Source organism: Eubalaena glacialis, chromosome 11 (assembly GCF_028564815.1).
Source record: "Eubalaena glacialis isolate mEubGla1 chromosome 11, mEubGla1.1.hap2.+ XY, whole genome shotgun sequence".
NCBI classification, from domain to species: domain Eukaryota; kingdom Metazoa; phylum Chordata; class Mammalia; order Artiodactyla; family Balaenidae; genus Eubalaena; species Eubalaena glacialis.
Genome location: NC_083726.1, coordinates 49,904,341 through 49,927,341, shown reverse-complemented (window position 1 = coordinate 49,927,341; position 23,001 = coordinate 49,904,341). Strand labels below are relative to the sequence as shown.

The following is a 23,001-nucleotide window of genomic DNA, read 5'->3' as shown; positions in this document are numbered from 1 at the left end:
AAGCTTCAGTTTTTGCCATCATTAAACAGGACAATAATTATACCTACTGCAGAGGGTTGTCATGAGCAAAAAATACAGCAATATAAATAGAATGCTTAGCACGATGGCAGCTATAGTAGCACTCTGCAAGTGGTAGCTATTTCATTCTTATTTTTTAAACAATAAATGTGTCTTAGTCTGTTTAGGTGCTATAACAAAATACCAGACTGGGTAGCTTTCAAATAACAGAAATTTATTTCTCACAGTTCTTCAGGCTGGGAAGTCCAAGATCAACATGTCAGCATGGTCACATTCTAGGAAGGGTTCTCTTCTGGGTTGCAGACCACCAGCCTCTCACAGCATCCTGACATGGTGGAGCCTCTTTTATAAAGACACGAATCCCATTCATGAGGGCTCTGCCTTCATGACCTAATCACCTCTCCAAAACACCATCACCTTGGGGTCTAGGTTTCAACATATGAATTGGGGGCAAGGGAGAAAAACACAAACATTCAGACCATAGCAAAATGCATGTGTAATACCTGTATAATATTCAAGTTCATTACAATCCTTGAGAAGCTTTGGGAAATGGTTGAAGACAGCAAGAAAAGGGAAGGATGAACAACGATCTGACATTTCACAGTGTGTGGGCATGAGGAATTCCATTTATCCCACACACATCCAGAAGGCAGACTAGAACCAATTAAGTGGGTATTTTAGGGCTGCGACTCCTACGTAATATACAGGAGAACATTTAAACACTTTATCTGCCCCAAAGCACAATTGACTGCCCCAGTTCCCAAATGCCAGCATGACAGGCATTCCCCTTGAAATTTAAGTCACCTCCCACCCAGAAGAATGCTAGCAGCCCTCTCTGATGGTCAAGCATGTCCAATAAGCAAAATGAGCACACCAGCTCAGGCAGAGAATCACAGCTCACTTTGAGTCCTCGATGATACAATGTTGCATCTGCCCCTCTGTTGGAGGAAAAAACAATTGGGGATTTTTAATTTGCTAAACCATTTTGTTGACTCTAAGATGCTTTCCTTCCACACCTTAGTATCTCTGAAATCCCAGCCTGTTTCTTTTTTTTTAAAACAAAATTCACATTTTATTTAGGTTGAAATAAGCTATACAAAATTGATTTTCTTCACCAAAAATAATGGCAATATTTTCTGTATTATTCCTAGATAAACCACAAAACACTTATTTTTGTAGTTTCTAGGTTTTGCTTGTAAATCAAGATGAGGCAGTAGATACCGTCATGGAAAAAGACAGAAGAAAACAGACAAACCAGTTGTCAGTATCCATGGCCTCTGATCCTGTCTTGACCATGAAACAGAAGTGTTCAACATATACCTGCCAAAAAGCTTATGAAGATGTAAGCTCAATAAAGGAATGCAAACAGCAACAACCAGATGTGGAACAACAATGGCAGTCTCTTCCTTTCAAACTTCAACTATAACTTGTTCCTTTAACTTCATTTGATAAAGACGAAATCTACACTGAAATCCTTGTTTGGCGAGCCCACACATTTCTCTTACAGTCTGATAATTTTCTTAATTGTCCCTTACAGATTTTTAACAGCATACTTAAAACTCCTACTATTCAAAGGTCAGTCATGAGCTTCATTGTAATGTTTTATAAAATGTATTCCTTCCTCCCATACCTCCTCAAAATTTATTTCTTCAAAGAACTGATAACTCAGTACCTGACAATTGGATCCACAGTGATAAATGTTATGTGTAAAATGACTTAACTAATACAAGTCCCAAGTGCCGTTAGCAGAGATCACACAGAGTGTAACGTGGTACTTTCAAGGCTATCTTCTGGAAGACCAGTTAGGTCTCCAAAGCATGGGACTTCAAACGGGCCATTTAAACAGGCAGATTATCAATGACTAATGTACTCAATGGGAGGCCTACAGGTCAAGATATTCAGTGATTAAGTAGCCTACGTACACCTTACAACTTTTCTGTAAGATATTTTCAAATTTCTTACAGATTTTTTCAAATATCAAATATAAGAGAAAGCCTATTTTAAAAGTCTCTTAGGTATTTTCAGTGGTTTCTGAATTATCTGTAGGAAGCTCTGACTTACTTATATAGAGTTTAATATATGTATCCACCATTAACTCCAAATTGTGTTTTATATCAAAATTTGTGTTAAGCGAAGGCAAGTTCCTTGACCTTTGGTCTGTCAAAGTGTTCCTCAGGTATGCTTTGAGACTCTTTCACCCATTTTCATAGCGTTCACTCTCAACCTTCATCACAGGAAGAATACATAGGACCTTCAGCAATGCATAAACTTTAGGAAAATACTTGATGTCTGGCAGATGAAGGGCTTCATAAATAGTGGACGGAAGTTCTATATCTTTCCCTCTGTGTTTCCACTTGATTCTCCGACAATGCAGCTCAGCAGAGAGCGTGTCAGGATTAGGTAAATCACTTCTGTACATGTCAGCATGATGCTCCTCTGATGTATTGAATTTGAGCTGTCCCCTGACAGAGGGTACCAGAGATAAGCATTTAAGAGCTTTAAGGTGCTGTTCTGAGAGTATATCTTTCAGTTCCTGAATAATGTGTTCCACTGTTGCAACACTTAGAGTTTCTTTATAGTAACTCTCAGAGGTTAGCTGAGATTCCAGGTGACTGTGCTGAGCTCTGCGAAATTTCCCTGGGAGTTTCATCAGAATATCAAGTTGGGTTGCCAAATTTGTGACTTCCTCAAACCAAAATTCATGATAAACTGGTATTTTCCATCACTTCATTTAGTGAAGGCAGCACTGCAGTCAAACTACTGGCTGCAAAGAAGACAACAGAAGTTTGCCCCTGAAGATTTTTCCCAAAGGCTCTTGTAAAAGATAGAACATTTTTAAGAACAACAATGGTAACGATGAAATCAAAATCTGTTACCGCAGCTCTCACAGACCTCTAGCGTCCGTTTCTGCTGTGTTTTCGAACAGAACAATGTGTTCACTGCCGTTGTCTCAAGGCACTTTCTCAGAACCTCTTCACCAGAATTGATCTGGCACTCCAGCAGTGCTTGAAAGTTATCAGGAGTAAAGAGACCTTCTGGGATTTCATCAGCTTCATGTCCATCCAGAGGTGTGTTCTGTTTTCCCATAAGAATCAAAATTTCAAACAAAGGGGCTTCCCTGGTGGCGCAGTGGTTGAGAATTTGCCTGCCAATGCAGGGGACACGGGTTCGAGCCCTGGTCTGGGAAGATTCCACATGCCGCAGAGCAACTGGGCCCGTGAGCCACAACTACTGAGCCTGCGCGTCTGGAGCCTGTGCTCCGCAACAAGAGAGGCCACAATAGTGAGAGGCCCGCGCACCGCGATGAAGAGTGGCCCCCGCTTGCCGCAACTAGAGAAAGCCCTCGCACAGAAACGAAGACCCAACACAGCCAAAAATATATAAATAAATAAATAAGTTTATTTTAAAATATATAAATAAATAAATAAATAAAAATTTCAAACAAAGATTTTAAGTATTCTTTGTTTTCCTTCTCTTCAAGGGTTAAAGGTAAAATGCCTTCATCCTGCTCTTCACCCCCTTCTGCACTGGGGTTCTGAGCATTGCCGTTGTTTATTTCCTTATGTTTTCATTCCTGTTCAGAAGTTTCATCAATTTTTTTCTGTTTCAATGTCCTGATTTCATCTTCACTCAATTCTTATATTCGTTTTCTGTATCTACTGTGTGGATTATTCAAATGGCTGGTAAGATCAAATATTGTTGGTATTGCATTATCTCGAAGAACTGTCCTATAAGGACTAGTTCTACAGATCATAGAAGTCTCAAAGTGTTTGGCACAAAATCGATAATGTTTATTTAGTTGATCAGGGGTTTTATCTTCTAAGTCTGCTCTCCTACAATTCTCCACCAACTTCTGGCATCTGGCTGGATCCCGCGGGAACCTGAAAAAGGCCAGGTCCGACTGCGTGCTCTTCCACGTGCAGTTGGGGGCCTCGCAGAAGTTCGGCATCGTCGTCTGCCAGCCGGCCGGCCCAGCCCTCCCCTCCCCGCCTCCTCAGGGCAGCCCGCCAGCCCGTCGGGGCCGGGGAGGGGACCCAGCCTGTTTTATACTCCACGGAGTCTTACAATTATATCACCGAGTCAGGAGTCCGTTCTGTGCGGTCCCTAATGACGTCATCACTTCCGCTGAACTGCGCGCATGGTTGTTACTGTGGGTGTTGAGTTTACGTGCTGTTCAAATGCCTTTGGAAAGACACCCTATGATTTGGCATTGAAACTAAAGTTAATGTGTTCACAGAAAGGCACAGAACAGCAGTGAACTGCAAATCTGCTTTTAGAGAAGCAAATATTTGTCTTTGGAGGAATGACCAAAAATACATGTTTTCTTGCAAAGCAACAGCCAAGTGCTCAATTTAAGAAAGCATTGCATCGTAGTTTATTCAGCAACATTTTTTTTTCCTTTCTTAGTGGTAAATGAAATAATGCTGCAACTTCCAATATATTGTATCTTAAATTTGTTGAAATACGATGTTTAATGACCTCAGTGACTGGCATAATTCCTCAGGATCATAAATCCTAAAATCAACACAGATGTCAATAAGAAGCAGATAGATCTATTTAAACCATTCATCCAAAAAAAAAAACCTAAAAACTCACTGAAATCCAATGTTTTTCCCAGGATAGATCCAGAAGATATAGATAAGAAGTAGTCATAGATAGACAAATATGTTCAGTACAATGATAGCTTGGTTTTCGTCCCCTCAGAAATGGTAGATCCCATTCTATTGAACACTTCCACCCAGGAAACCTGTTTATCTCATGTTTACATCCTCAGAGGGATGGATGAGAACAGGTTAGAGAGGGGAAGAAGAGTGCTGTCAATGGTCTGCACGGGAAAAGAGGGAGCTACTGAGGTTGGATGCATGAGCAGCATGAAGAGGAAACATGTGTGGAGATTCACTGAGAGTCTCAGCCTATGTTCCTGGCCTTGTGCTGGGTGGCTGGTACTCTTATGTTTTCACCCTTCATCATTAATTGACTCATTCACCAAGTACTTAAACTGAGTGCTTGTCATCTCCAGGCTTACTGGAGCTTGTTGGGAGGAGAATGCTTTTATATCCTAAAGTTCGAGGTATAACTAAATGCTTCCCATTATACTTGAGAATGTAGTTAGTCTTAGAGCATCTGGTATTGCTCCATTTTACAGAGGAAGAATCTGAGGTCCGGGGAAGTTGAATCACATGCCCAGTGACACTCAGCTCAAAAAGGCAGAGGATTCCATCCATGTTTGTAAGACTCCAAGCCCATGTGTATCCCACTCGCTGTGCAGCCTCCCTCCACACTGGAGAGCAGGATACAAGGAGGGTCTGAGGCTGTGGTGGAGATCACAGAAAACAGAGACTTAAGGAAAAAGGAACAAAAAGAAAAAAAACCTAAGGAATAGTAAAACGAAATTTTTTGTGATATTTTATAGCCCTTGCATATTCACTATAGGAATATCTAATTTTATGTAATACTTCATAAAGACTTTCCTTTACTTGGTCTTCCCAACATTTCTATAAAAGGTAAAGGAGGTCTTGTTTTTCTCAGTTTACAGGTAAGAGAGCTGAGACTGAAAGAGGTTAAATGGCTGTCTGAAGGCACAAAGACAGGAAGTAGCAAACCTGGGCTTTGACCCATGTCTTCGAACAGCAAATCCAGTGGTATTTCCACTGTACCATTTTGACTCTGGGTTAATAAATAAACATTATGTATGTATGAGTCCAAGATCTTCTGATGGGCAGTGTGAGAATAAACCAACACACAAATACAAAAAAAGTATTATCCATTTCAATAGCTCTTATGCAGTACCGATCTTCTTCATAGCTTTGTAGATTTTTGGTTATCTTAGCATTTTCAGTTTTGACATGATGGTAGCGTACATATTGACCATTTATTTTCCGGCAATGAAAGGCATGTCATCCCTAAAACCTGTGAAGAATATGGTACCCTAACCATGATTTCAAAATAAAAAATAAGAAGTCAGAAGCAGATTTCCCATAGTAACCACCACAATGGATGACAGAAATAGACCTCTGCTGCTGTCCCCCTCACTCTTAGCCCTGCAGAAGAAAAGGATACACAATGGATACATCAATCCAAGCATCCTCCAAAATTTTATCAAAGTACATGACTTAAAAATAGCCTTTCTACCTCATTTTCTAAGTGCATCAAAAAGAAGTTTGGCAGTAATAACTGCAAGAATTGAGATAGAGTTTAGAAATCACAATAGCAAGAGTCCTAGAAATAGATGTATCTTTTCTGTCAAAATGTATTAATCATTGGTCCGGCTCTTCAGCCCTGTGGTTCTGGGGCAGTCAGCATAAGTGCCTGATGGATGCTACTCAGACTAAGCAGTGCACTTGAACCTGAACTTGCAGGCCACTAGGAGCATGATTTCTCCCTTAAGGACTTCCTGTCACACTCAGACTAAAAGCCAAATCCTTTCAATGGCCTAAGGGCCTGTCTGATTTTGCTATTCTCCTTGCCTTTTGGCTTCTCCTCCTGCTCTCCCCTTTGCTCACCTCCTCTAGCCACAATACCTCCTTGTTGCTCTTCAAACTCACTAAGATGCCTGTAGCTCAGAGCCTTTGCATTGGCTGTTCCCTCTACCTGAAATGTTTCCCCACTCCACCCCACCCCACCCCCGATATCTGCATGGCCAGCTCTTTTAAGTCTTTCAAGTCTTTGCTTAAATACCACCTTCCCAGCTAGGCTTTCCTAGGATACCTGTTATGGGCTGAAAGTTGTCCCTCCAAAATTCATATGTTGAAGTTCTAACCCCCAGCACCCCAGAATGTGGCTGTGTTTGGAGGTGTAGCATCCTTAAAGAGGTAATCAAGCTAATTACCTATCTGGGCAGGCCTAATTCAATGTGACTGATGCCCTCATAAGAAGAGGAGATTAGGACACAGACATACACAGAGGAAAAACCATGTGAGGACACAGAGAGAAAGTGGCCATCTATAAGCCAAGGAGAGAGGCCTCAGAAGAAACCAATCCTGCTGACATCTTGATGTCAGACTTCTAGCCTCCAGAACTATGTCACTCCGCCTGTGTGGTACTTTGTTATGGCAGCCCTTGCAAACTAATACAGTACCCTAACGAGAATTAACCTCACTCCTAGCTCCTTTGTTTCCTTTTTCTGTTTTATATTTTTCCAAACTCCTTACCATTATCTTACATATCTTTCACTTATGCATTTTGTTTACCGTTTATCTCCCTTTGCTAAAATCTAAGCTCTATCAGGGCAGGAATTTTTTTCTGCTTGGTCATTGCTGTTGCCGCGGTTCCAAACAGAGACTAGCCCATGGTATGTGCTCAATAAATACTCTTGGATTACTGATTACACCTCCATCATCACCATGGAATGCCCTGTGAGGTGAGAGAAGACCAAAAGGCAGTCAGGGCTCTAAGGAGGAAGGAGAGAGAAGTTTGGGTGCTGACATAAAGATAATAAACTCTGCTTTGGGAGCTCGACCCACTTCTGAGCCACGTTGGGCAGCCACAAGCAGCTCTTTATCTTCTCATTTTGCCTATGAAATCTACAGAGCTCACAATGGGCATCCCCTCCTCTGCCTTTGATATTGTTTCCTGTCTCTCCTCTGCATTTCAAACCAAACCAGATGCGTAGGAGGATCCGATCAGCTGAGCATCTGGGCTTGATGGGAACCTCTCATGCAGCTCTGCGCTGGGGGTGCCAGCTGCTGCTTCTTGTTCTGTATCTTTCTCTCATAACGTCCTACACACCAGCTGCTCGCTTTACTGCAGTTAAATGTGTCTGTGTTTTTGTATTACAGGCCTGGGTGTTCTCTGACGGCAGGAACCAGCTAATGAGAGGTCTCTTATCCTTCCTACAGATTTGTTTTGGTGCTAATGTCTTCCATGATTCTGTCCTGAATCAGTATATTTGTTAATTCCTTCAAAATTATACACACACACACACACCATTCTACTGTTCATAGCAGATCTTATCACTAAGATAGGAGATATATATGCATATATGCAGACCTTATATATATTGAGCACCTCCTCTGTTCCAGGCAATACTCCAGATGGTAAGCAAAACAAACCAAAACCCTTAACCTCACGGAGCTTAGATTCTAGTAAGGAATTGCCTTAGCCCAGGTGCCTCATGCATCTGCCCACGCAACCTGAGTTCTAGCCACACTGGACCTCTGACCTTCCCCTGAGCCCTCTGTCCCCTTTCATGTCTCCAACGCTTTGCTTTTCCAGGTCCCTGGGCCCAGAATCCTATTCCATCCTCTATGCATTCATCCACCAAACATTTACCAAGCACCTATAAAGTGCCAGGCATTTTTAGTTCCTGGAATACAAAGATGAACAATAGTTCCTGTCCTTGAAACGTTCTCAACATAGACACATAAATAATTAAACTTTGGTGTGATAAATGCTAAGAGAGAGTTGTAGATTATGCTTGGCCAGTCCTGAAGATGGAGCAATTAACTATGACTAGGTTGTAAAAGGGAAGAAAAAGAGAAAATTTCACAGAGGAGAAGGCATTTTAAAAAATTGAAATATAGTTAATTTACAATGTTGTTTAGTTTCAAGTGTACAGCAAATTGATTCAGTTACATACACACATATATGTATATGTATATATCTATATCTATACATATCTATATCTAGCTATCCAGCTATCTATATATATTTTTTCAGATTCTTTTCCATTATAGGTTATTATAAGATGTTGAGTATAGTTCCCTGTGCTATACAGTAGGTCCTTGTTGTTTACCTGTTTTATGTATAGTATTGTATATATGTTAATCCCAAACTCCTAATTTATCTCCGCCCTCCACCATTATCCCCTTTGGTAACCATAAGTTTGTTTTCTATGTCTGTGAGTCTGTTTCTGTTCTGTAAATGTGTTCATTTGTATCTTTTTTTTAGATTCCACATATAAGTGATATATGGTATTTGTCTTTATCTGTCTGACTTACTTCACTTAATATGATAATCTCTAGGTCCATCCATGTTGCTACAAATGACATTATTTCATTCTTTTTAATGGTTGAGTAATATTCCACTGTATTTATATACCACATCTTCTTTATCTATTCATCTGTTGGTGGACATTTAGGTTGCTTCCATGTCTTGGCTATTGTAAATAGTGCTGTTATGAATATTGGTATGCATGTATCTTTTCAAATTAGAGCTTTCTCCAGATATATTCCCAGGAGTGGGATTGCAGGATCATACGGTAACTCTATTTTTAGTTTTTTAAGGAACCTCCATACTGTTTTCCATAGTGGTTGTATCAATTTACATTCCCACCAACAGTGCAAGAGGGTTCCCTTTTCTCCACACCCTCTCCAGCATTTATTATTTGTAGACTTTTTGATGATGGCCATTCTGACTGGTGTGAGGTGATACCTCATTGCAGTTTTCATTTACATTTCTCTCATAATTAGAGATATTGAGCATCTTTTCATGTGCCTGTTGGCCATCTGTATGTCTTCTTTAGAGAAATGTCTATTTAGGTCTCCTGCCCATTTTTTGATTGGGTTATTTGCTTTTTTGATATTAAGCTGTATGAGCAGAAGATCTTGCATACCCTATGATTTAAATCGTTGCTTAATGAACTACATTGAATTGAAATGCCTAAGGGTGTCAGTGAGTCAAGCAGCCATGTGAGATTCATAAAGTTCCTGCGCACTCATTGTGCCTAAAAATAGCATCTGCAGCCATGGCAAGATGAAAATGTCACAGGTGAAACAACAACTCAGAAAAGCATTCCAGCTTTTCGAGGACGGCGACCGAGTCTGTGGAGTCGCCCCAGGAGCCGGAGCTGTCGCATCCCCTCCTCTTCCACTTCCCATTGCAAACAATAAAGGCCGTTCGTACCGTAGTAAAAAAAAAAAAAAAAAAGCATTTCACAGCATGTGGGTTTCAAAAAGAAACGGCGCCTACTAGTAAAGACACAGCTGGTCGATATCTAGGTGGTATTGAGGTTAACTTGCAGGCACATTGCCAAAGTAAGATAGATGCAGAGGATGAACCAGACGGTTAAACCCGTAGAAATAAGGCAGGGACTGTGCCTCAAAGAGACATGTAGGGTCACCGTGAGCATCCTTAGCAGCTGTAAAAAGAAAAGGGTTGAAGGAAGGGCCACATAAAAGAGAAGCAACCAAAACACAAGGCTGGGTGGGATCAGAATTATTCGGGTGTAATAGCTCTCCCACCCTCTAGCTGGCACAGTAGCCTGACTCCAACAAGATTCAAGTGTGCCGGGTGTGGAAGCAGCAGGGAGAAGGGAGCCTCACGCACAAAGCAGCACGAGCACTCCTGGACCAAAAGGGAGAAGAAAGCTTTTTAGGTCCTTCAGGTAATACTGCATGTTGACCTAAACGCCTCTATTTCCCGTGGAGAAACCTATTGGAGAAATAGGATTTTTTTTTTTAATTAAAGAAAACTATTTTGATGTTAGAAATCAAAATACCACTGTTTCTGATTTTGCTTCATTACAGGGTCAAACATTTGCACACGACTTAGATATGCCAAACACTGGCTTGATTTATTGTCCATAAACAATATCTAAACTAGCAGAGTCCATCCTATTACTATGTGGGAGCTGGAAGGAGAATGGAAGCGAGAACAGAGATATATAGGTCAGAATCTCAGCGGAAAACATACATTACACTCAAACTGGGTAATGGAAAAGAGTTGTCTTTTTAATGGAAGTACAGTTGATTTACAATATCGTGTTAGTTTCAGGTATACAGCAAAGTGATTCAGTTATATATATATTTTTTCAGATTATTTTCCATTATAGGTTATTCTAAGATATTGGATATAGTTCCCTGTGTTATACAGTAAATCCTTTTTGCTTATCTATTTTATGTATAGTAGTGTGTACCTGTTAATCCCATACTCCTAATTTGTCCCTCCTCCCCCTCCCTTTCCCCTTTGGTAACCAAAAGTTTGTTTTCTATGTCTGTGATTCTGTTTCTGTTTTGTATATAGATTCATTTGTTTTATTTTTTAGATCCCACATATAAGTGATATCATATAATGTTTGTCTTTCTCTGCCTGACTTACTTCACTTAGTATGGTAATCTCTAGGTCCATCCATGTTGGTGTAAATGGCAATATTTCACTCTTTTTATGGCTGAGTAACATTCCATTGTATATATATACTGCATCTTCTTAAACCAATCGTCTGTTGATGGGGACTTGGGTTGTTTCCATGTCTTGGCTATTATAAATAATGCTGCTATGAATATTGGGGTTCATGTATCTTTTCAAATTAGAGTTTTCATCACTTCTGGGTAAATGTCCAGGAGTGGGATTGCTGGATCATATGGTAGCTCTATTTTAAGTTTTGTAAGGAACCTCCATACTGTTTTCTATAGTGGTTGCACCAACTTATGTTTAAAAATTTTTTTTATTAAAGTACAGTTAATTTACAATATTGCATTTGAAAAAGTTTAATAAGGGATTGGCTTTTTTTAAGGTGTGGGAAGAGTTTAAGGAACCCTATAAAAAAGTAATGCGATGCCCTGAAGCTAAGAATAGATGGAAACCTGTTAGTGAACAGGGTGGAGAGCAATTTCCGGAACCAGGAAAGAGAACTATATGGAAGAGGGCTGTCTGCAAGGAGCTGAGGTTTTGGGTAGAATATACAACCAACCTGCATGGCAACTTGGCCAGAGGGTTCCAGAGGAATACATATTCTAACTTTATTCTCTTCCTTCAATTTCCTGCTAACTTCTTTTCACGTGCCAAATGCAATCAAAAACCAGACAGCCAGCACATATAGGGGGCAATTCGTGTATGTCAGCTTCTCTGGGGACAAAGTAGAATGGGAAAGAACAGAGGATGGATCTGGAGGGCCAGATTGGCATAATCCATTCTTCCTGTCCTCAGCACCCACTCTTTTCTTTGTGCAGGTGAAAAATGCTTGTTTCCAGCACAGGAAACACTCAGAATCTCATCAACTACACTGTATGGATGATGTAAATGTGGTCATAGTCCCACCTGAAAACTGAAATATCAGTCCCCATTAGTACTCTTCATGTAAGAGGGGAGGGAGGAGGAGAAACAAGGACAAAGAATGAATAACAGAAACCATATCTGCTATAGTTCCTATTTTTATAGCTGTTCACAGGACCTAAATTAATAATCATGAATTCCTTCTTCCACCACCCATTCCGTTTTCCTCTTACCCCCTGCCTGCACCTTCACTGGATGGAGTCCTTCACCTGGTAAAGTGACTAAACCTCATTCCTATAGAAATGGAGTTCTTGAGGATCCTGTCGCTCTTGGGTTGATGCAATTTTTGATTGATGAAACTGTTGAGCAAGTTGACAAGACAATCCAGTGAACCCCTTTGGTCCAGTTACAGTCTACCTAGCCCTCAGGGTGTAGCAGTAATACAGTTTTCCTTGGCAATTAGGATCAGTCATCCCAGCCTTGTCTACCTGTTTTTTCCAACAATAAACATTCCTTGAAGTCGATTTTAAAGATAAAGGCACTATATTGATGGTTGACTCCGGGACAATAGGACCTCAGCTTTCAACCCTTGGTATCACTGCATTCTCCTCATTTAAGTGTCTGCACTCAAATCTTAAAATCTTAACCTGCTTTCAGGGCAGAATCACTGTCTTTACTTTCATTCCTATATGAAGCACTGCATATGAATGAATACTATAGTATAAATGAAAAACCAGGAGAAAAACTAACACTTTTCCTGTTAGTGAATCGGATCCATACGTAGCTCATATGTCCCAGGCAACCAAGCCGAGTGTCACAGTCACAACAAGTTTTCTCTGGCTCTACCCCCATCTACTTCAGTACAATCACCACTTTCTCCTTGGATGATTGCATTGGCCTTGCTTCTATTCTTACCCCTCCTACAGACCTATTCTCCACCCAGCAGCCAGAGTGATCTTTATGGAACATGAGTCATATCAAGTCTTTCCCACACTCGAAACCCTCCAGTGGCTTCTCTTCAGTTCTAAATGCTGGTTCGTGTCTCAGGGGGCTTGGGTCTCGCACAAGATCACAAATTAGTCTTCTGAAATACCTGGGTGTTACCATCTGGTGCTGAGGGAGGAGACATCCAAGGCTTCTGCCAATGCCAAGAACAAGAGCAGTGCTGAAAGTGCCAGCCAAATGCTAGCCACTGCCACGGATGCCAAAGCAGCTGCCAACGATTACGTCAAGACTCCCTATGAGGAATTTGGACTATTTCATGTCGCTGCCAAATTTATCAGCACTGCCCTCCAGACTTGAAGAGGATGCTGGCACCTTATGACTTATGTCCATTGGCATTTGGAACTTTTAAATCTCTTTATTTCAGACTCCTTGTCCTAGGACGGAAGCATTTGTGAATCCAATTTTAAAGGTATTCTTCCATTTATGGCTCGATTTCTAGAAGACTGGTCAAAAACAAGTACGATACCAAATTTTTCTCAAATCATTACACTGAGACTCATTTGGAAGAAGAGAGGAAAGAATTCTAAACCTCAGCTTATCTCAGAAATAATTCTCATCCCAACAACCCTGAAGCTTAGCTTTGGTACCTTTCAGCATTTGGAGCCCATACCCAAAAGTATTAACTCCGCTTTATCCATGAGTGAATGTGCAATTTACATATGTGCTCACAATCACCACCAGTCTTTTTTAATTGATGGATAGTTGCTGTGCAATATTATATAAGTTACAATGTACAATCATCACCACCAGTCTTTTTTAATTGATGGATAGTTGCTGTGCAATATTATATAAGTTACAGATGTACAATCTAGTGATTCATGATTTTTAAAGGTTATACTCCGTTTATAGTTATTATAAAATATTCACTGTTTCCCGTGTTGTACAATATATCCTTGTAGCTTATTTTATACCTAACAGTCTGCACTTCTTACTCCCTTACACCTACATTGCCCCTCCCCTCTTCCCCCTCCCCACGGGTTACCACTTGTTTGTTCTCTATAACTTAATCATCACCAGTCTTGACCTCATCCTGCAGGAGCTTGGCAAATAATTGGTGAGTGACCTGTAGAATAGTCCCAGGGTTCCTGATATTTTGGAGAAGGAAACACTTTAGACAGCTGACCACTGGCTTTCGCCTTTTATGGAAAGACCTATACATGCTTCAGTGCTGGTGTCATTTGTCCATTCTTCTAGACAGAACTAGTCCAACTTTTATCTGTATCTCTCCTCTCTCTTCTCTGTACCACTGTACAAATCTTGAAGACATCCAGCTTTCCCCCCTCATGTGTGCTTCATGATATCTTGCTCATCTTCCACTCACAAGAATTCTCTATCAGGGCTAAACTCCACTAGCAGATAAGACTCCCCAGACTCAGTCAGCTTCCCCTTTACTTCCCTGACTTACAGGAAAACTGGAGGATGGCCTTCCTAACAAGCTCGACCTAGAACTAAAAGCAGTTCATCTACAGCAATAGAGGCGACATGTATTTCTCCCCCAGCAGCATCACTCCTTCCTTTTAGCAAACTGCTAATGAGGCAGATGGATTCTTTACAATGTCTTACCTTTTTTCTTTCAGAATCACATGCTGAATCAACATAACAAATCTATATAGGTAGTATAACAGATCCCCCAGAAATCAGATAGACCTAGCTTTAATAAGGGTCCACTGCTTATACTGACACGATGTTTTTTAACATGTTTCTGATTCAGTTTTCTCATCTGTAAAATGTGGATAATACTAATAGCCACCTCATTTGCTTAGAGTCAGGAATAAAATCATTTATACAGGTTCTGGGCCCATTTAGCAAATAGAAATGATTACATGATGATGATGATGATGATGGTGGTGGTGGTGGTAATATTAAAGGGGAAAAAAATCACAAAGCCACAAAATTTAGGATATAGAAGTGTTTATTGAGATAAAATAAACATATCATACATAGCTCCATAATTATTGTCATAAATATTAATATTAACCTTATGATTAAGTAGAAATATCTTACAATGCTTCTATAAATAAACCCATATTAGTAAAGTGACATAAATAAGACAGGTACTTATAACAATAAATTAATTCATAAATATAAATTATTGATTATGGAAATGAAATTATTTAGGGGCTTTTTCCCTAAAGAGATGGGGAAGCAATCGTTTTTGTGGGGAAACAGACAACTGCTTAAAAATTAAATTTCTGTGTATAAAACACCAACTACGATAAAATGTTATTAATAGATCTCATTATGCTTGGAAGGTCTACCTTCTGGTCGTATGGATACAGGTGACATTGTTCTCTTTTTTAAGCTAAACAGGGGTTTGTTTAGAATCCACACAGGGCTGTGGAGTTTGGCTTCCCTTTTTCTTTTGATAGAAGAAAACCTCAGGGGATCTTATTGTTATTTCTAACAAGCAAGAAGCGTTAGTTATCCATTTCTGAGCTTTGCCCTGGATGAGTGCATTCATTTTTCAGGGCCATAAACAGCAAATTCAGTTCTCCAATTACTTTGATCTCTCCACTCTCTCCAAGCTGTGAAAATAAGAACACACAAGTATTTCAGCATTTATACCATGTTTTCTAAAGAGGAACAAATTAGAGGGAGATGAGATGGTTAGGTTGCTGGGACAGAAACCAAGGTTTAGCCTTTTGTAAAAGATCAGTAATAATACCCTTTTAGCAAGCGTACGTGATTTGCCAAAGACTTTAAAATTACAGCTATCTGAACTGAGAGGGCACCTGTGGGCATCAATCTAAGTTGATGATGTTTCAAACCACTTCCTAACCAGAGCAAGCAGATAGAGGCTGTGCTGGGATCTGGGGGACCCAGAGTGCCACTCATCCTGCCTTGCCCTACCTCCTAGGCCCACTACTGTCTATGACCAAAATGAGTCCATTTCGGACTTTCATTTCCCTATAATGAATCCATTACTAGTATTTTCATTCTATTTGAAACTGTGTAAAAGAAACTGGGGGTTGTTCACTCTTGCTTTTAAATTAAAATCAATACATATTGGGTATTATAACAGTTAAATGTAAGTATCAATCATTCCAGAAATTCATCCTATATGCAAGTCCAGCTCTTTTGTTATGGTTGTTCTGGGTATTTTTCTCCAAGTTTTAAATCTTCAAATGAATGACTTCAAAAATTATTTCAAATAAATTTGTCCCCAGGCACTTTTCTGGTTTTGAACAAATGCTTCTTCAGATTAAATGAATCAGTAGGAATCTTAAATTTCCCTTAGAATTAATGAGACTAAACATAATATCCATTGCTCTGGCCTGGATAGGATTCAGAAGACTTGCATTCTATTCTGGCTCTGCCAGTGAGTGGCATATAGGGTGATGAGATTAGATGATTTAAGTTCCTAGCCAGTTCTAGAATTCTATGATTTGCAAAATTTGGAAATTGACTTATAAACATATAGACACATCTATTCACATATGCACCTAAATAGTCAACTCAATGGCAGGAGAATCAAGTAAAAAATCATGACATGGGGAGAAAAAAAGGAAAGAAAAGAAAGGAAAGGAAAACAACATTTGTCTCTTCTATCAAATGATTTAGCATTAATAGTTATTAGTAGTACCTTTTTCACTGTGTCTTTCAGATTCTGTACATTTCTCTGGATATTCTGGTTGTCACACTCAATATGCTACAAAATGAAAAGCAGAGTAACAATTTTAACACTGTTGTACTGAAGCTTTTTGAACCTCAGCGCCCCTAACTGAGGTATGTTACATTCACCTGGAATTAATGTTCTTAGCAGTTTTGCCCACAATGACCTAGATTTCACCAGTGGCCTAGATTTTCTGAGCTCTTGAATTTCTTTGGACACCAAAGTCCAGTCATTTCCACTACATGGGACCTCGCTTCACTTTTGGGAAACCCTACTGAGGTTGAAGTTTGTGGAAAGAGTGGAGTGGTTTATGCAAATCCTGTCAAGAATAAACCCATAACTGCACCTCATCAAAAAGGCGTGCTCAGAACAAGAAACATACATAAAACATCTTATGTGAACAGGGCCCTCCTCAATAAATACTAGGCCCCCTTTGCTCTGCTCGCTCCACTCAAATCTTTTTTCATAGTTTTAAATGTTCAGAGGCATCGCGTTCACACACCTCTGATTTTGTCACTCCCCATATCAAAAGGGCAGCAGTCTTCACCCACCCACCACCAAATATTAAATCTTCTTGTTTCCCTCTTTCTCTCTTTCCAGTCCCCTCCCTCCATCAACTTATACTCAGTGGATTCGTTTGCACCAACTGGCATTTTTCCTTGCAGCTCCCAACTCCTTTCTCATCTCACATTACCCGAGTTGGTTTTTCCCAGGGACAAATAAGCCTCATGTGGTCTTTCAGACCCTGTCCATCACCATCGACTCAAAATGGGACTCAATTAAAGCAAAAGTAAACATTCTGTGATTCCCAATGATTCCTGTAATGGTGTTACTGAGGCACTTCTAACTGCCAGCATGGGAGGGGCAACAAATGAGGGTGGGAAAGAAAAGGGCTCCATGCAGAAGAAGGAGGGAGGGTGGGCACCTGGAAGCAGGTGGACTTAGGTTGGGAAAAGAACTTACGCATTGTCCTAGCTTTTTGTTGAGCCTGGCCAGGAAGGGCACCACCTCCTGCATGTAGGGCTTGAATCTATTGGATTGGGGGAACAGCATCTCTTCAAGGATAAAGTTCAGCACCTGCTTCAGCATATAGCAGCGCTCTGTCACCTGCTGGTGAAAGTGAAACAGCAGGGCTCATATTAGGCGACATTCGGAAGACCCAACCCATCCTCACCACTGCTCCAAATAACCACGAGTGGCATCATGCCTATGGCTTACATTGACTCCCTGGAACAGTTTGGTCCCAATGAGACGAACATCTGTGTTGTTATCTGCCAAACTAGCCTGGAAGAGAAGAAAAGACTAAGTGGCTGGACGTCAAGGAGCTAGAAGAAATGTCTGTAAGTAGAGCTGTACTCTATCCCCTCTCCCCAGAGCAGCCATATAAGGACTAAAGAAAGGATTCAGATATGTGCATGAGTTTAAAATAATGCTCAGGTGTTGGGAGGAAGGATAAATGAGGAGTTTGGGATTAACATATACACACTACTATATATAAAGCAGATAACCAACAAGGACCTACTGTAGAGCACAGGAAACTATACTCAATATTTTGTAATAACCTATAAAGGAGAAGAATCTGAAAAAGAATATATATATACATATATATATCTGAATCACTGCGCTGTACATCTGAAACTAACACGACATTGTAAATCAACTAGACTTCAATAAATAAATAAGATACGAGGGTATAATGTACAGCATAGGTAATATAGCTAATATCTTATAATAACTATAAATCCTTAAAAATTATGGATCACTATGTTGTACACCTGAAACTTACATAATATTGTAGATCAACTATACCTCAGTTTAAAAAAGAAATGGATTTAAAGCTCCTAGCATAGAGTTCATAACATAGTAAGTGCTCAATAAATGTCAATTTCTTTCTCTTCAAAAAATAAAATAAAATAAAGTAAAATAAAATAATGCTTAGAGGAATAAAGGGAAAAATAAATAGTCAGATGGGCTACTAAATGGCTCCTTTTGGGGTAAAACTCAATGTACGCATCCTAAAGGCCAAAATGGAAGATCTCCACAAAGTCTCAGAAGAGACAGAGAATATGATGGCTGGTCTACCAGTAGAGATAAATGTTGGTTTCTTAAAGATCTTAGATGTGCTCTGAAGAAACTTTAAGAACTATTCAGGTTCCAGGTAGATAAGGATGCAAAAGAAAGAGAGAAAGAGTGAGATGAGTACCTCCTGAGCCAACGCGAAGGTGCGGTTGGTGATGTAAGGCTGCTGGAAGTTGGCCCTGTCGAGACTGCAGTGCGACACGATGGGCACAGCCGCTCCTCTCTGCACCCACAGGGCCATGACGAGGAGGCAGCTGGCCGCCAGAGTCCCCATAAGGGAAGAGCTCATAGATTTCTGCCGGGCAGCCATTGTAGACAACACAAACTCGAGCAACTGGTGACTAGGGAAGGAGAATCTGGTATCAAGAGAACAAGAAGCAAAAACAACATAAAGGAACAAAGTAAGTATCAAGAAGTGTCACACGCAACAAACAAGCATACCAAGTTTGTTGGAGGACTTACCTGTTGATTTCAGTGATTCTGCTTGTGACGGGAAGGTAGAAGATGCTGCTTTTATAGCCCCCAGGACACCAAATTGTGTGTGTGAAAAATATGACATCAGCAATTATCTAATTTCCAGTGCTGTCTTCTGAGAACTACCTAACCACCATAGGAGCCCACAAAGCACCACCTCCTAGCTTTCCCACCTTGATATGCCAGCATTTCCCTAAAACGTCACTTTTAGGACCCAGAGGGTGCTTTTACAGACAAATCCCAGAAATTTTCCAAACCCTACATACTTTTCAAAGAAAACAATTGCTTTGTCTTTGTAGATTCCAGGTTTAGTATAATATTTTTTGATTTCCTATAGTCAGTGAGTAAGCATTTTGGTCACGAACTCATTTTCCTACCAGCTTCATAGATTCTTATCTCATTGGAGGTGATCAAAAATAAAGCACTTACATCCTCTGCTTTAAAATAAACAGTAATGACAGCTTGAGGATAATTCCATTTTCAAAAAATAATTTTATCTCATTTTAAAAAATATGCTGAGTCCTAAAGAAGACTCACATTTTAAAAATAACAGTATTGGCTATCTAAGCACCGTTTGCCCCCCGTTCTGTGACTTTTTTTAAGTGACCATAACAATTATACTAGATGCAAATATATCTTAAATTTTTTCATTAAATTATAATCAATACCAATTTAAGTTTGGAAGTATTAATGCTGAACAATCTGATAGCTATTTTTCTTAACATGCAAGTATTTTAAGAATACAAGCAATTATACTTCAATAAAGATTGAAAAAAAAGAATATAGTAAATACAGTAGTTCTTCATAAAATTTTACCTGCACTTATTCTAAACAACACACAAGTTAAGTCTCAAAAAAAATTTCCAAAAACCTTATAACATTTTTTGTTATATATATGGAGGTCTAAAGAAGAGAATCTGGCAATTTAATGATTACATGTGGACTTTATTAAAAATACATTGAATTCTAAATAATACCTAAAAACTAGACTGAAACCCTCCCAATGGGTGGGAGCAGGGAGCAAGTACACTGATCTATTGCTAAGGGAAGGAATGTAAATTCATGCAAATTAGTTTGATCAGATATTTCTCTTCACAATGAGATCAGGAAATCAAAGAAGGGATGTGAATAATTGTAGAAACTTGAGCATTTTGTGAGATGGCACAGACCTAGGCAAGGAGCCACAGTAAAGGCTTAAGACAGCATGAGGACACTGAGCATTTGGGAAGGTGGTCTTAGGAAAAAGAGAAGGTTAAGGAGGGTAAATAAAAACTAGACCCATTGCCCACGTTTCTTGGGGTTGTTCATGAGCCCAAGATGAGGAAACTCTTCTTTTCCAATTTCCTGTTAATAAGATATGACCATTTTTGTCCAGATCTCTATATAATTATATTAGCATTAGGGTTAAGAGTTAAGCTCTTAACTCTATATAGAGTTAAGCTCTATATATAGAGTTAAGTTATATAATGGATTAAATAGGCTTTTGTTTGTTTGCCTGGGAACCTTATAAACATACGTAATTTTGTTCCCTGGGAAAATAAGTTCTGATATTATTGAATTATATGCTTTTGAGGGAAGAGTCTCTCTCTCTCTCTCTCTTTCATCTTTGTATCTCCAACACTTAGGACAGTGCAACACACGTAGGAAGGACTTGGTAAGAGCATATTGAATGAATAAATAGATTAAGTTAAATAATTTACTAAGTATCTTTGGGAATATGCATGGAGATAATTTGGGTACTGCCTTTATAGCACTTCTAACGTTGGGGTTTGACCCAGTACTACTTGCCAGCTTCCTGCATAAGGAATAAATAGCTGTGAAACAAAAATAGAATGCCAGAAAATTGCAAACCAGTCTTTAGTAGCAGTGATACATCTATTATTCATTATATGGCCCTGATGGACAACCATTAATAAGATAGTGTTAATGGAGCAAAGATCTTAGGTTTTAGTGAACTTGACCAAGCACACTAAGGGGAAAATCTGTTCTAGAGCTGTATGTGGATTTCTAAACAGTCATACAAGGAGTCTCAACAATATTTGCTATTAGGAGAGATTGTAGATACAGCATAAAACGGCTTCTGTGAAAATAGCTAGAGACATCTGTGTGCTAAATAATTTCAGATCATTAATGGGCCTTCTTTGCCATTGTTTCTTTGTGAATTTTCAGCTCTCTCCCAGAAGCCACCCCGGACAAAGGGCAACCCCAGCGTCCTGCTCCCTGGCCCCAGACAGACTGTACCCATGGTCGATCGTAGCTATTTGCAACAATCTACCTGGTCTAATGCCAGGAAGGGCTAACCAGAGTCCTCTGCCAGAAGCAGGCTTTTTTGTCTCATTCACTACACCAGCCCCAGCACCCAGAATGGTGCCCGGCACACGGCAGGCGATGGATATTCACTGACTGCATGATTACACTCCTTCCCAACCCGTTGGCCGATGCTTGGAAATCCACAATGCATTCCTTTAAAGTACACATTTCTCTAGAAGTAGGACTTTAGGTATCTCAGGTAAAAAGTTCTGTATTCATCATACTCCTCAGTACAACACACATGATCACTGTTCCATACAAGGTTCCTTCTGGGGGTGTGTGTGTGTGTGTGTGTGTGTGTGTGTGTGATCCCACCCTCATTATTCTCCTTGCCTCTGCACCAGTCACCCACCACCACCTCTAAGCCTGCCATAGACAACTGCTCTAATGTATTTGACATACATTTCTAAATATATATGCATCCTTGTAAAACAGCAAGTAGCAAGTGTTGTTTAGTGGCAGGGGTGTATTTTTATTTTATAGGAATGGTTCTCTTTCTTAATCTTTCACTTGGCATGGTGGTCTTGCAATCTATCTGCGTTGCTGTATGTAGCTCCTATTTCTAACGTGACATGCCATACTGAGTCTCCACATTTTACTTATTTGTCCCCCCTTTGATGGGCACCTAAACCACCTCCAGTTGCCCACTCACAGCCATCACAGCACTAAGCAACCTAAACCAAGTCATTTTAATGGTAATTTTAGAGAATATCTTTGAAACAGTTACCCAGGAGTAGGTCTGCTGGGTCATAGAGATAAATTCATCTACTAGATACATCAGATTGCTCTCCAGAAAGGCAGCGTTGATTTACTCTCTCACATCAGTGAAGAAAGCTTTCTGCTTTCTTACATCCCCACCCACACTTGGCATCATCCAGCTTTAAGGTTACCAGCTTTTGGAGGTTTAAAATGGTATCTCATTGTTGTTTTAATTAGCAGTTTTCATACATTTGCAGCCACTTGGGTTTCCTTTTATGAACTTATTGTTTACATCAATTGCCCATTTTTCTAATGGGCTTTGGTCTTTTATTCTTGTTGTTGATGATGATGATTTGTAAGAGTACCCTGTATATTTTATATATTATTCTCTTTTTGGTTGTAGGCAACTCTTCTCCCAATTTGTATCCTGTCTATTAACTTTTTCTACTTGTCCTTTGTTGAACAGAAAACATAATTTGGATGTCATGTAAAACATTATTTTTCATTATATGGTTTGTGCTTCTCGAGGCTTTGTGTAAAAATCTCCCTCCATCCCTAGGTCACAAAGATATTCCTCTGTCTTTTCTTTTATTTACCCTATAATTTTGCCTTTCACAATCAGGTTTTTAATGCCTTTGTGTAGATGATGGAAAGTAGGGAATCAGTTTTATTTTTTCCACATAGCGAGCCAGTTTTCCCAACACAGTTTACTAAACAGTGAGTCCTTTATCATACGTGAATTTCCCATTTATAAGTAGCTATCTTTGAGCTCTCTGTTTTGTTACACTGGTTTATTTATTTTTCCCTTTTTGTTCTTGAGCTAGTTCCATATTTTTTATTACTGAGGAGTGTCATTATATCTAGACAGGAAA

General features: G+C 39.7%; 1 protein-coding gene and 1 pseudogene across 1 annotated transcript; both read right to left on the bottom strand.

Moving 5' to 3' along the window:
* Positions 1–2,029: 2,029 nt before the first annotated feature.
* Positions 2,030–3,967, bottom strand: LOC133101508 (52 kDa repressor of the inhibitor of the protein kinase-like; annotated as a pseudogene).
* An 11,404-nt stretch (positions 3,968–15,371) lies between these two features.
* Positions 15,372–18,956, bottom strand: IL22 (interleukin 22). Its single transcript, XM_061205574.1, has 5 exons — positions 18,771–18,956; positions 17,786–17,851; positions 17,531–17,677; positions 16,538–16,603; positions 15,372–15,479 (listed from the first exon to the last, which is right to left on the bottom strand). The coding sequence occupies exons 1-5, from the start codon at positions 18,954–18,956 to the stop codon at positions 15,372–15,374; spliced, it is 573 nt and encodes a 190-aa protein (XP_061061557.1).
* Between the last annotated feature and the right edge of the window lie 4,045 nt (positions 18,957–23,001).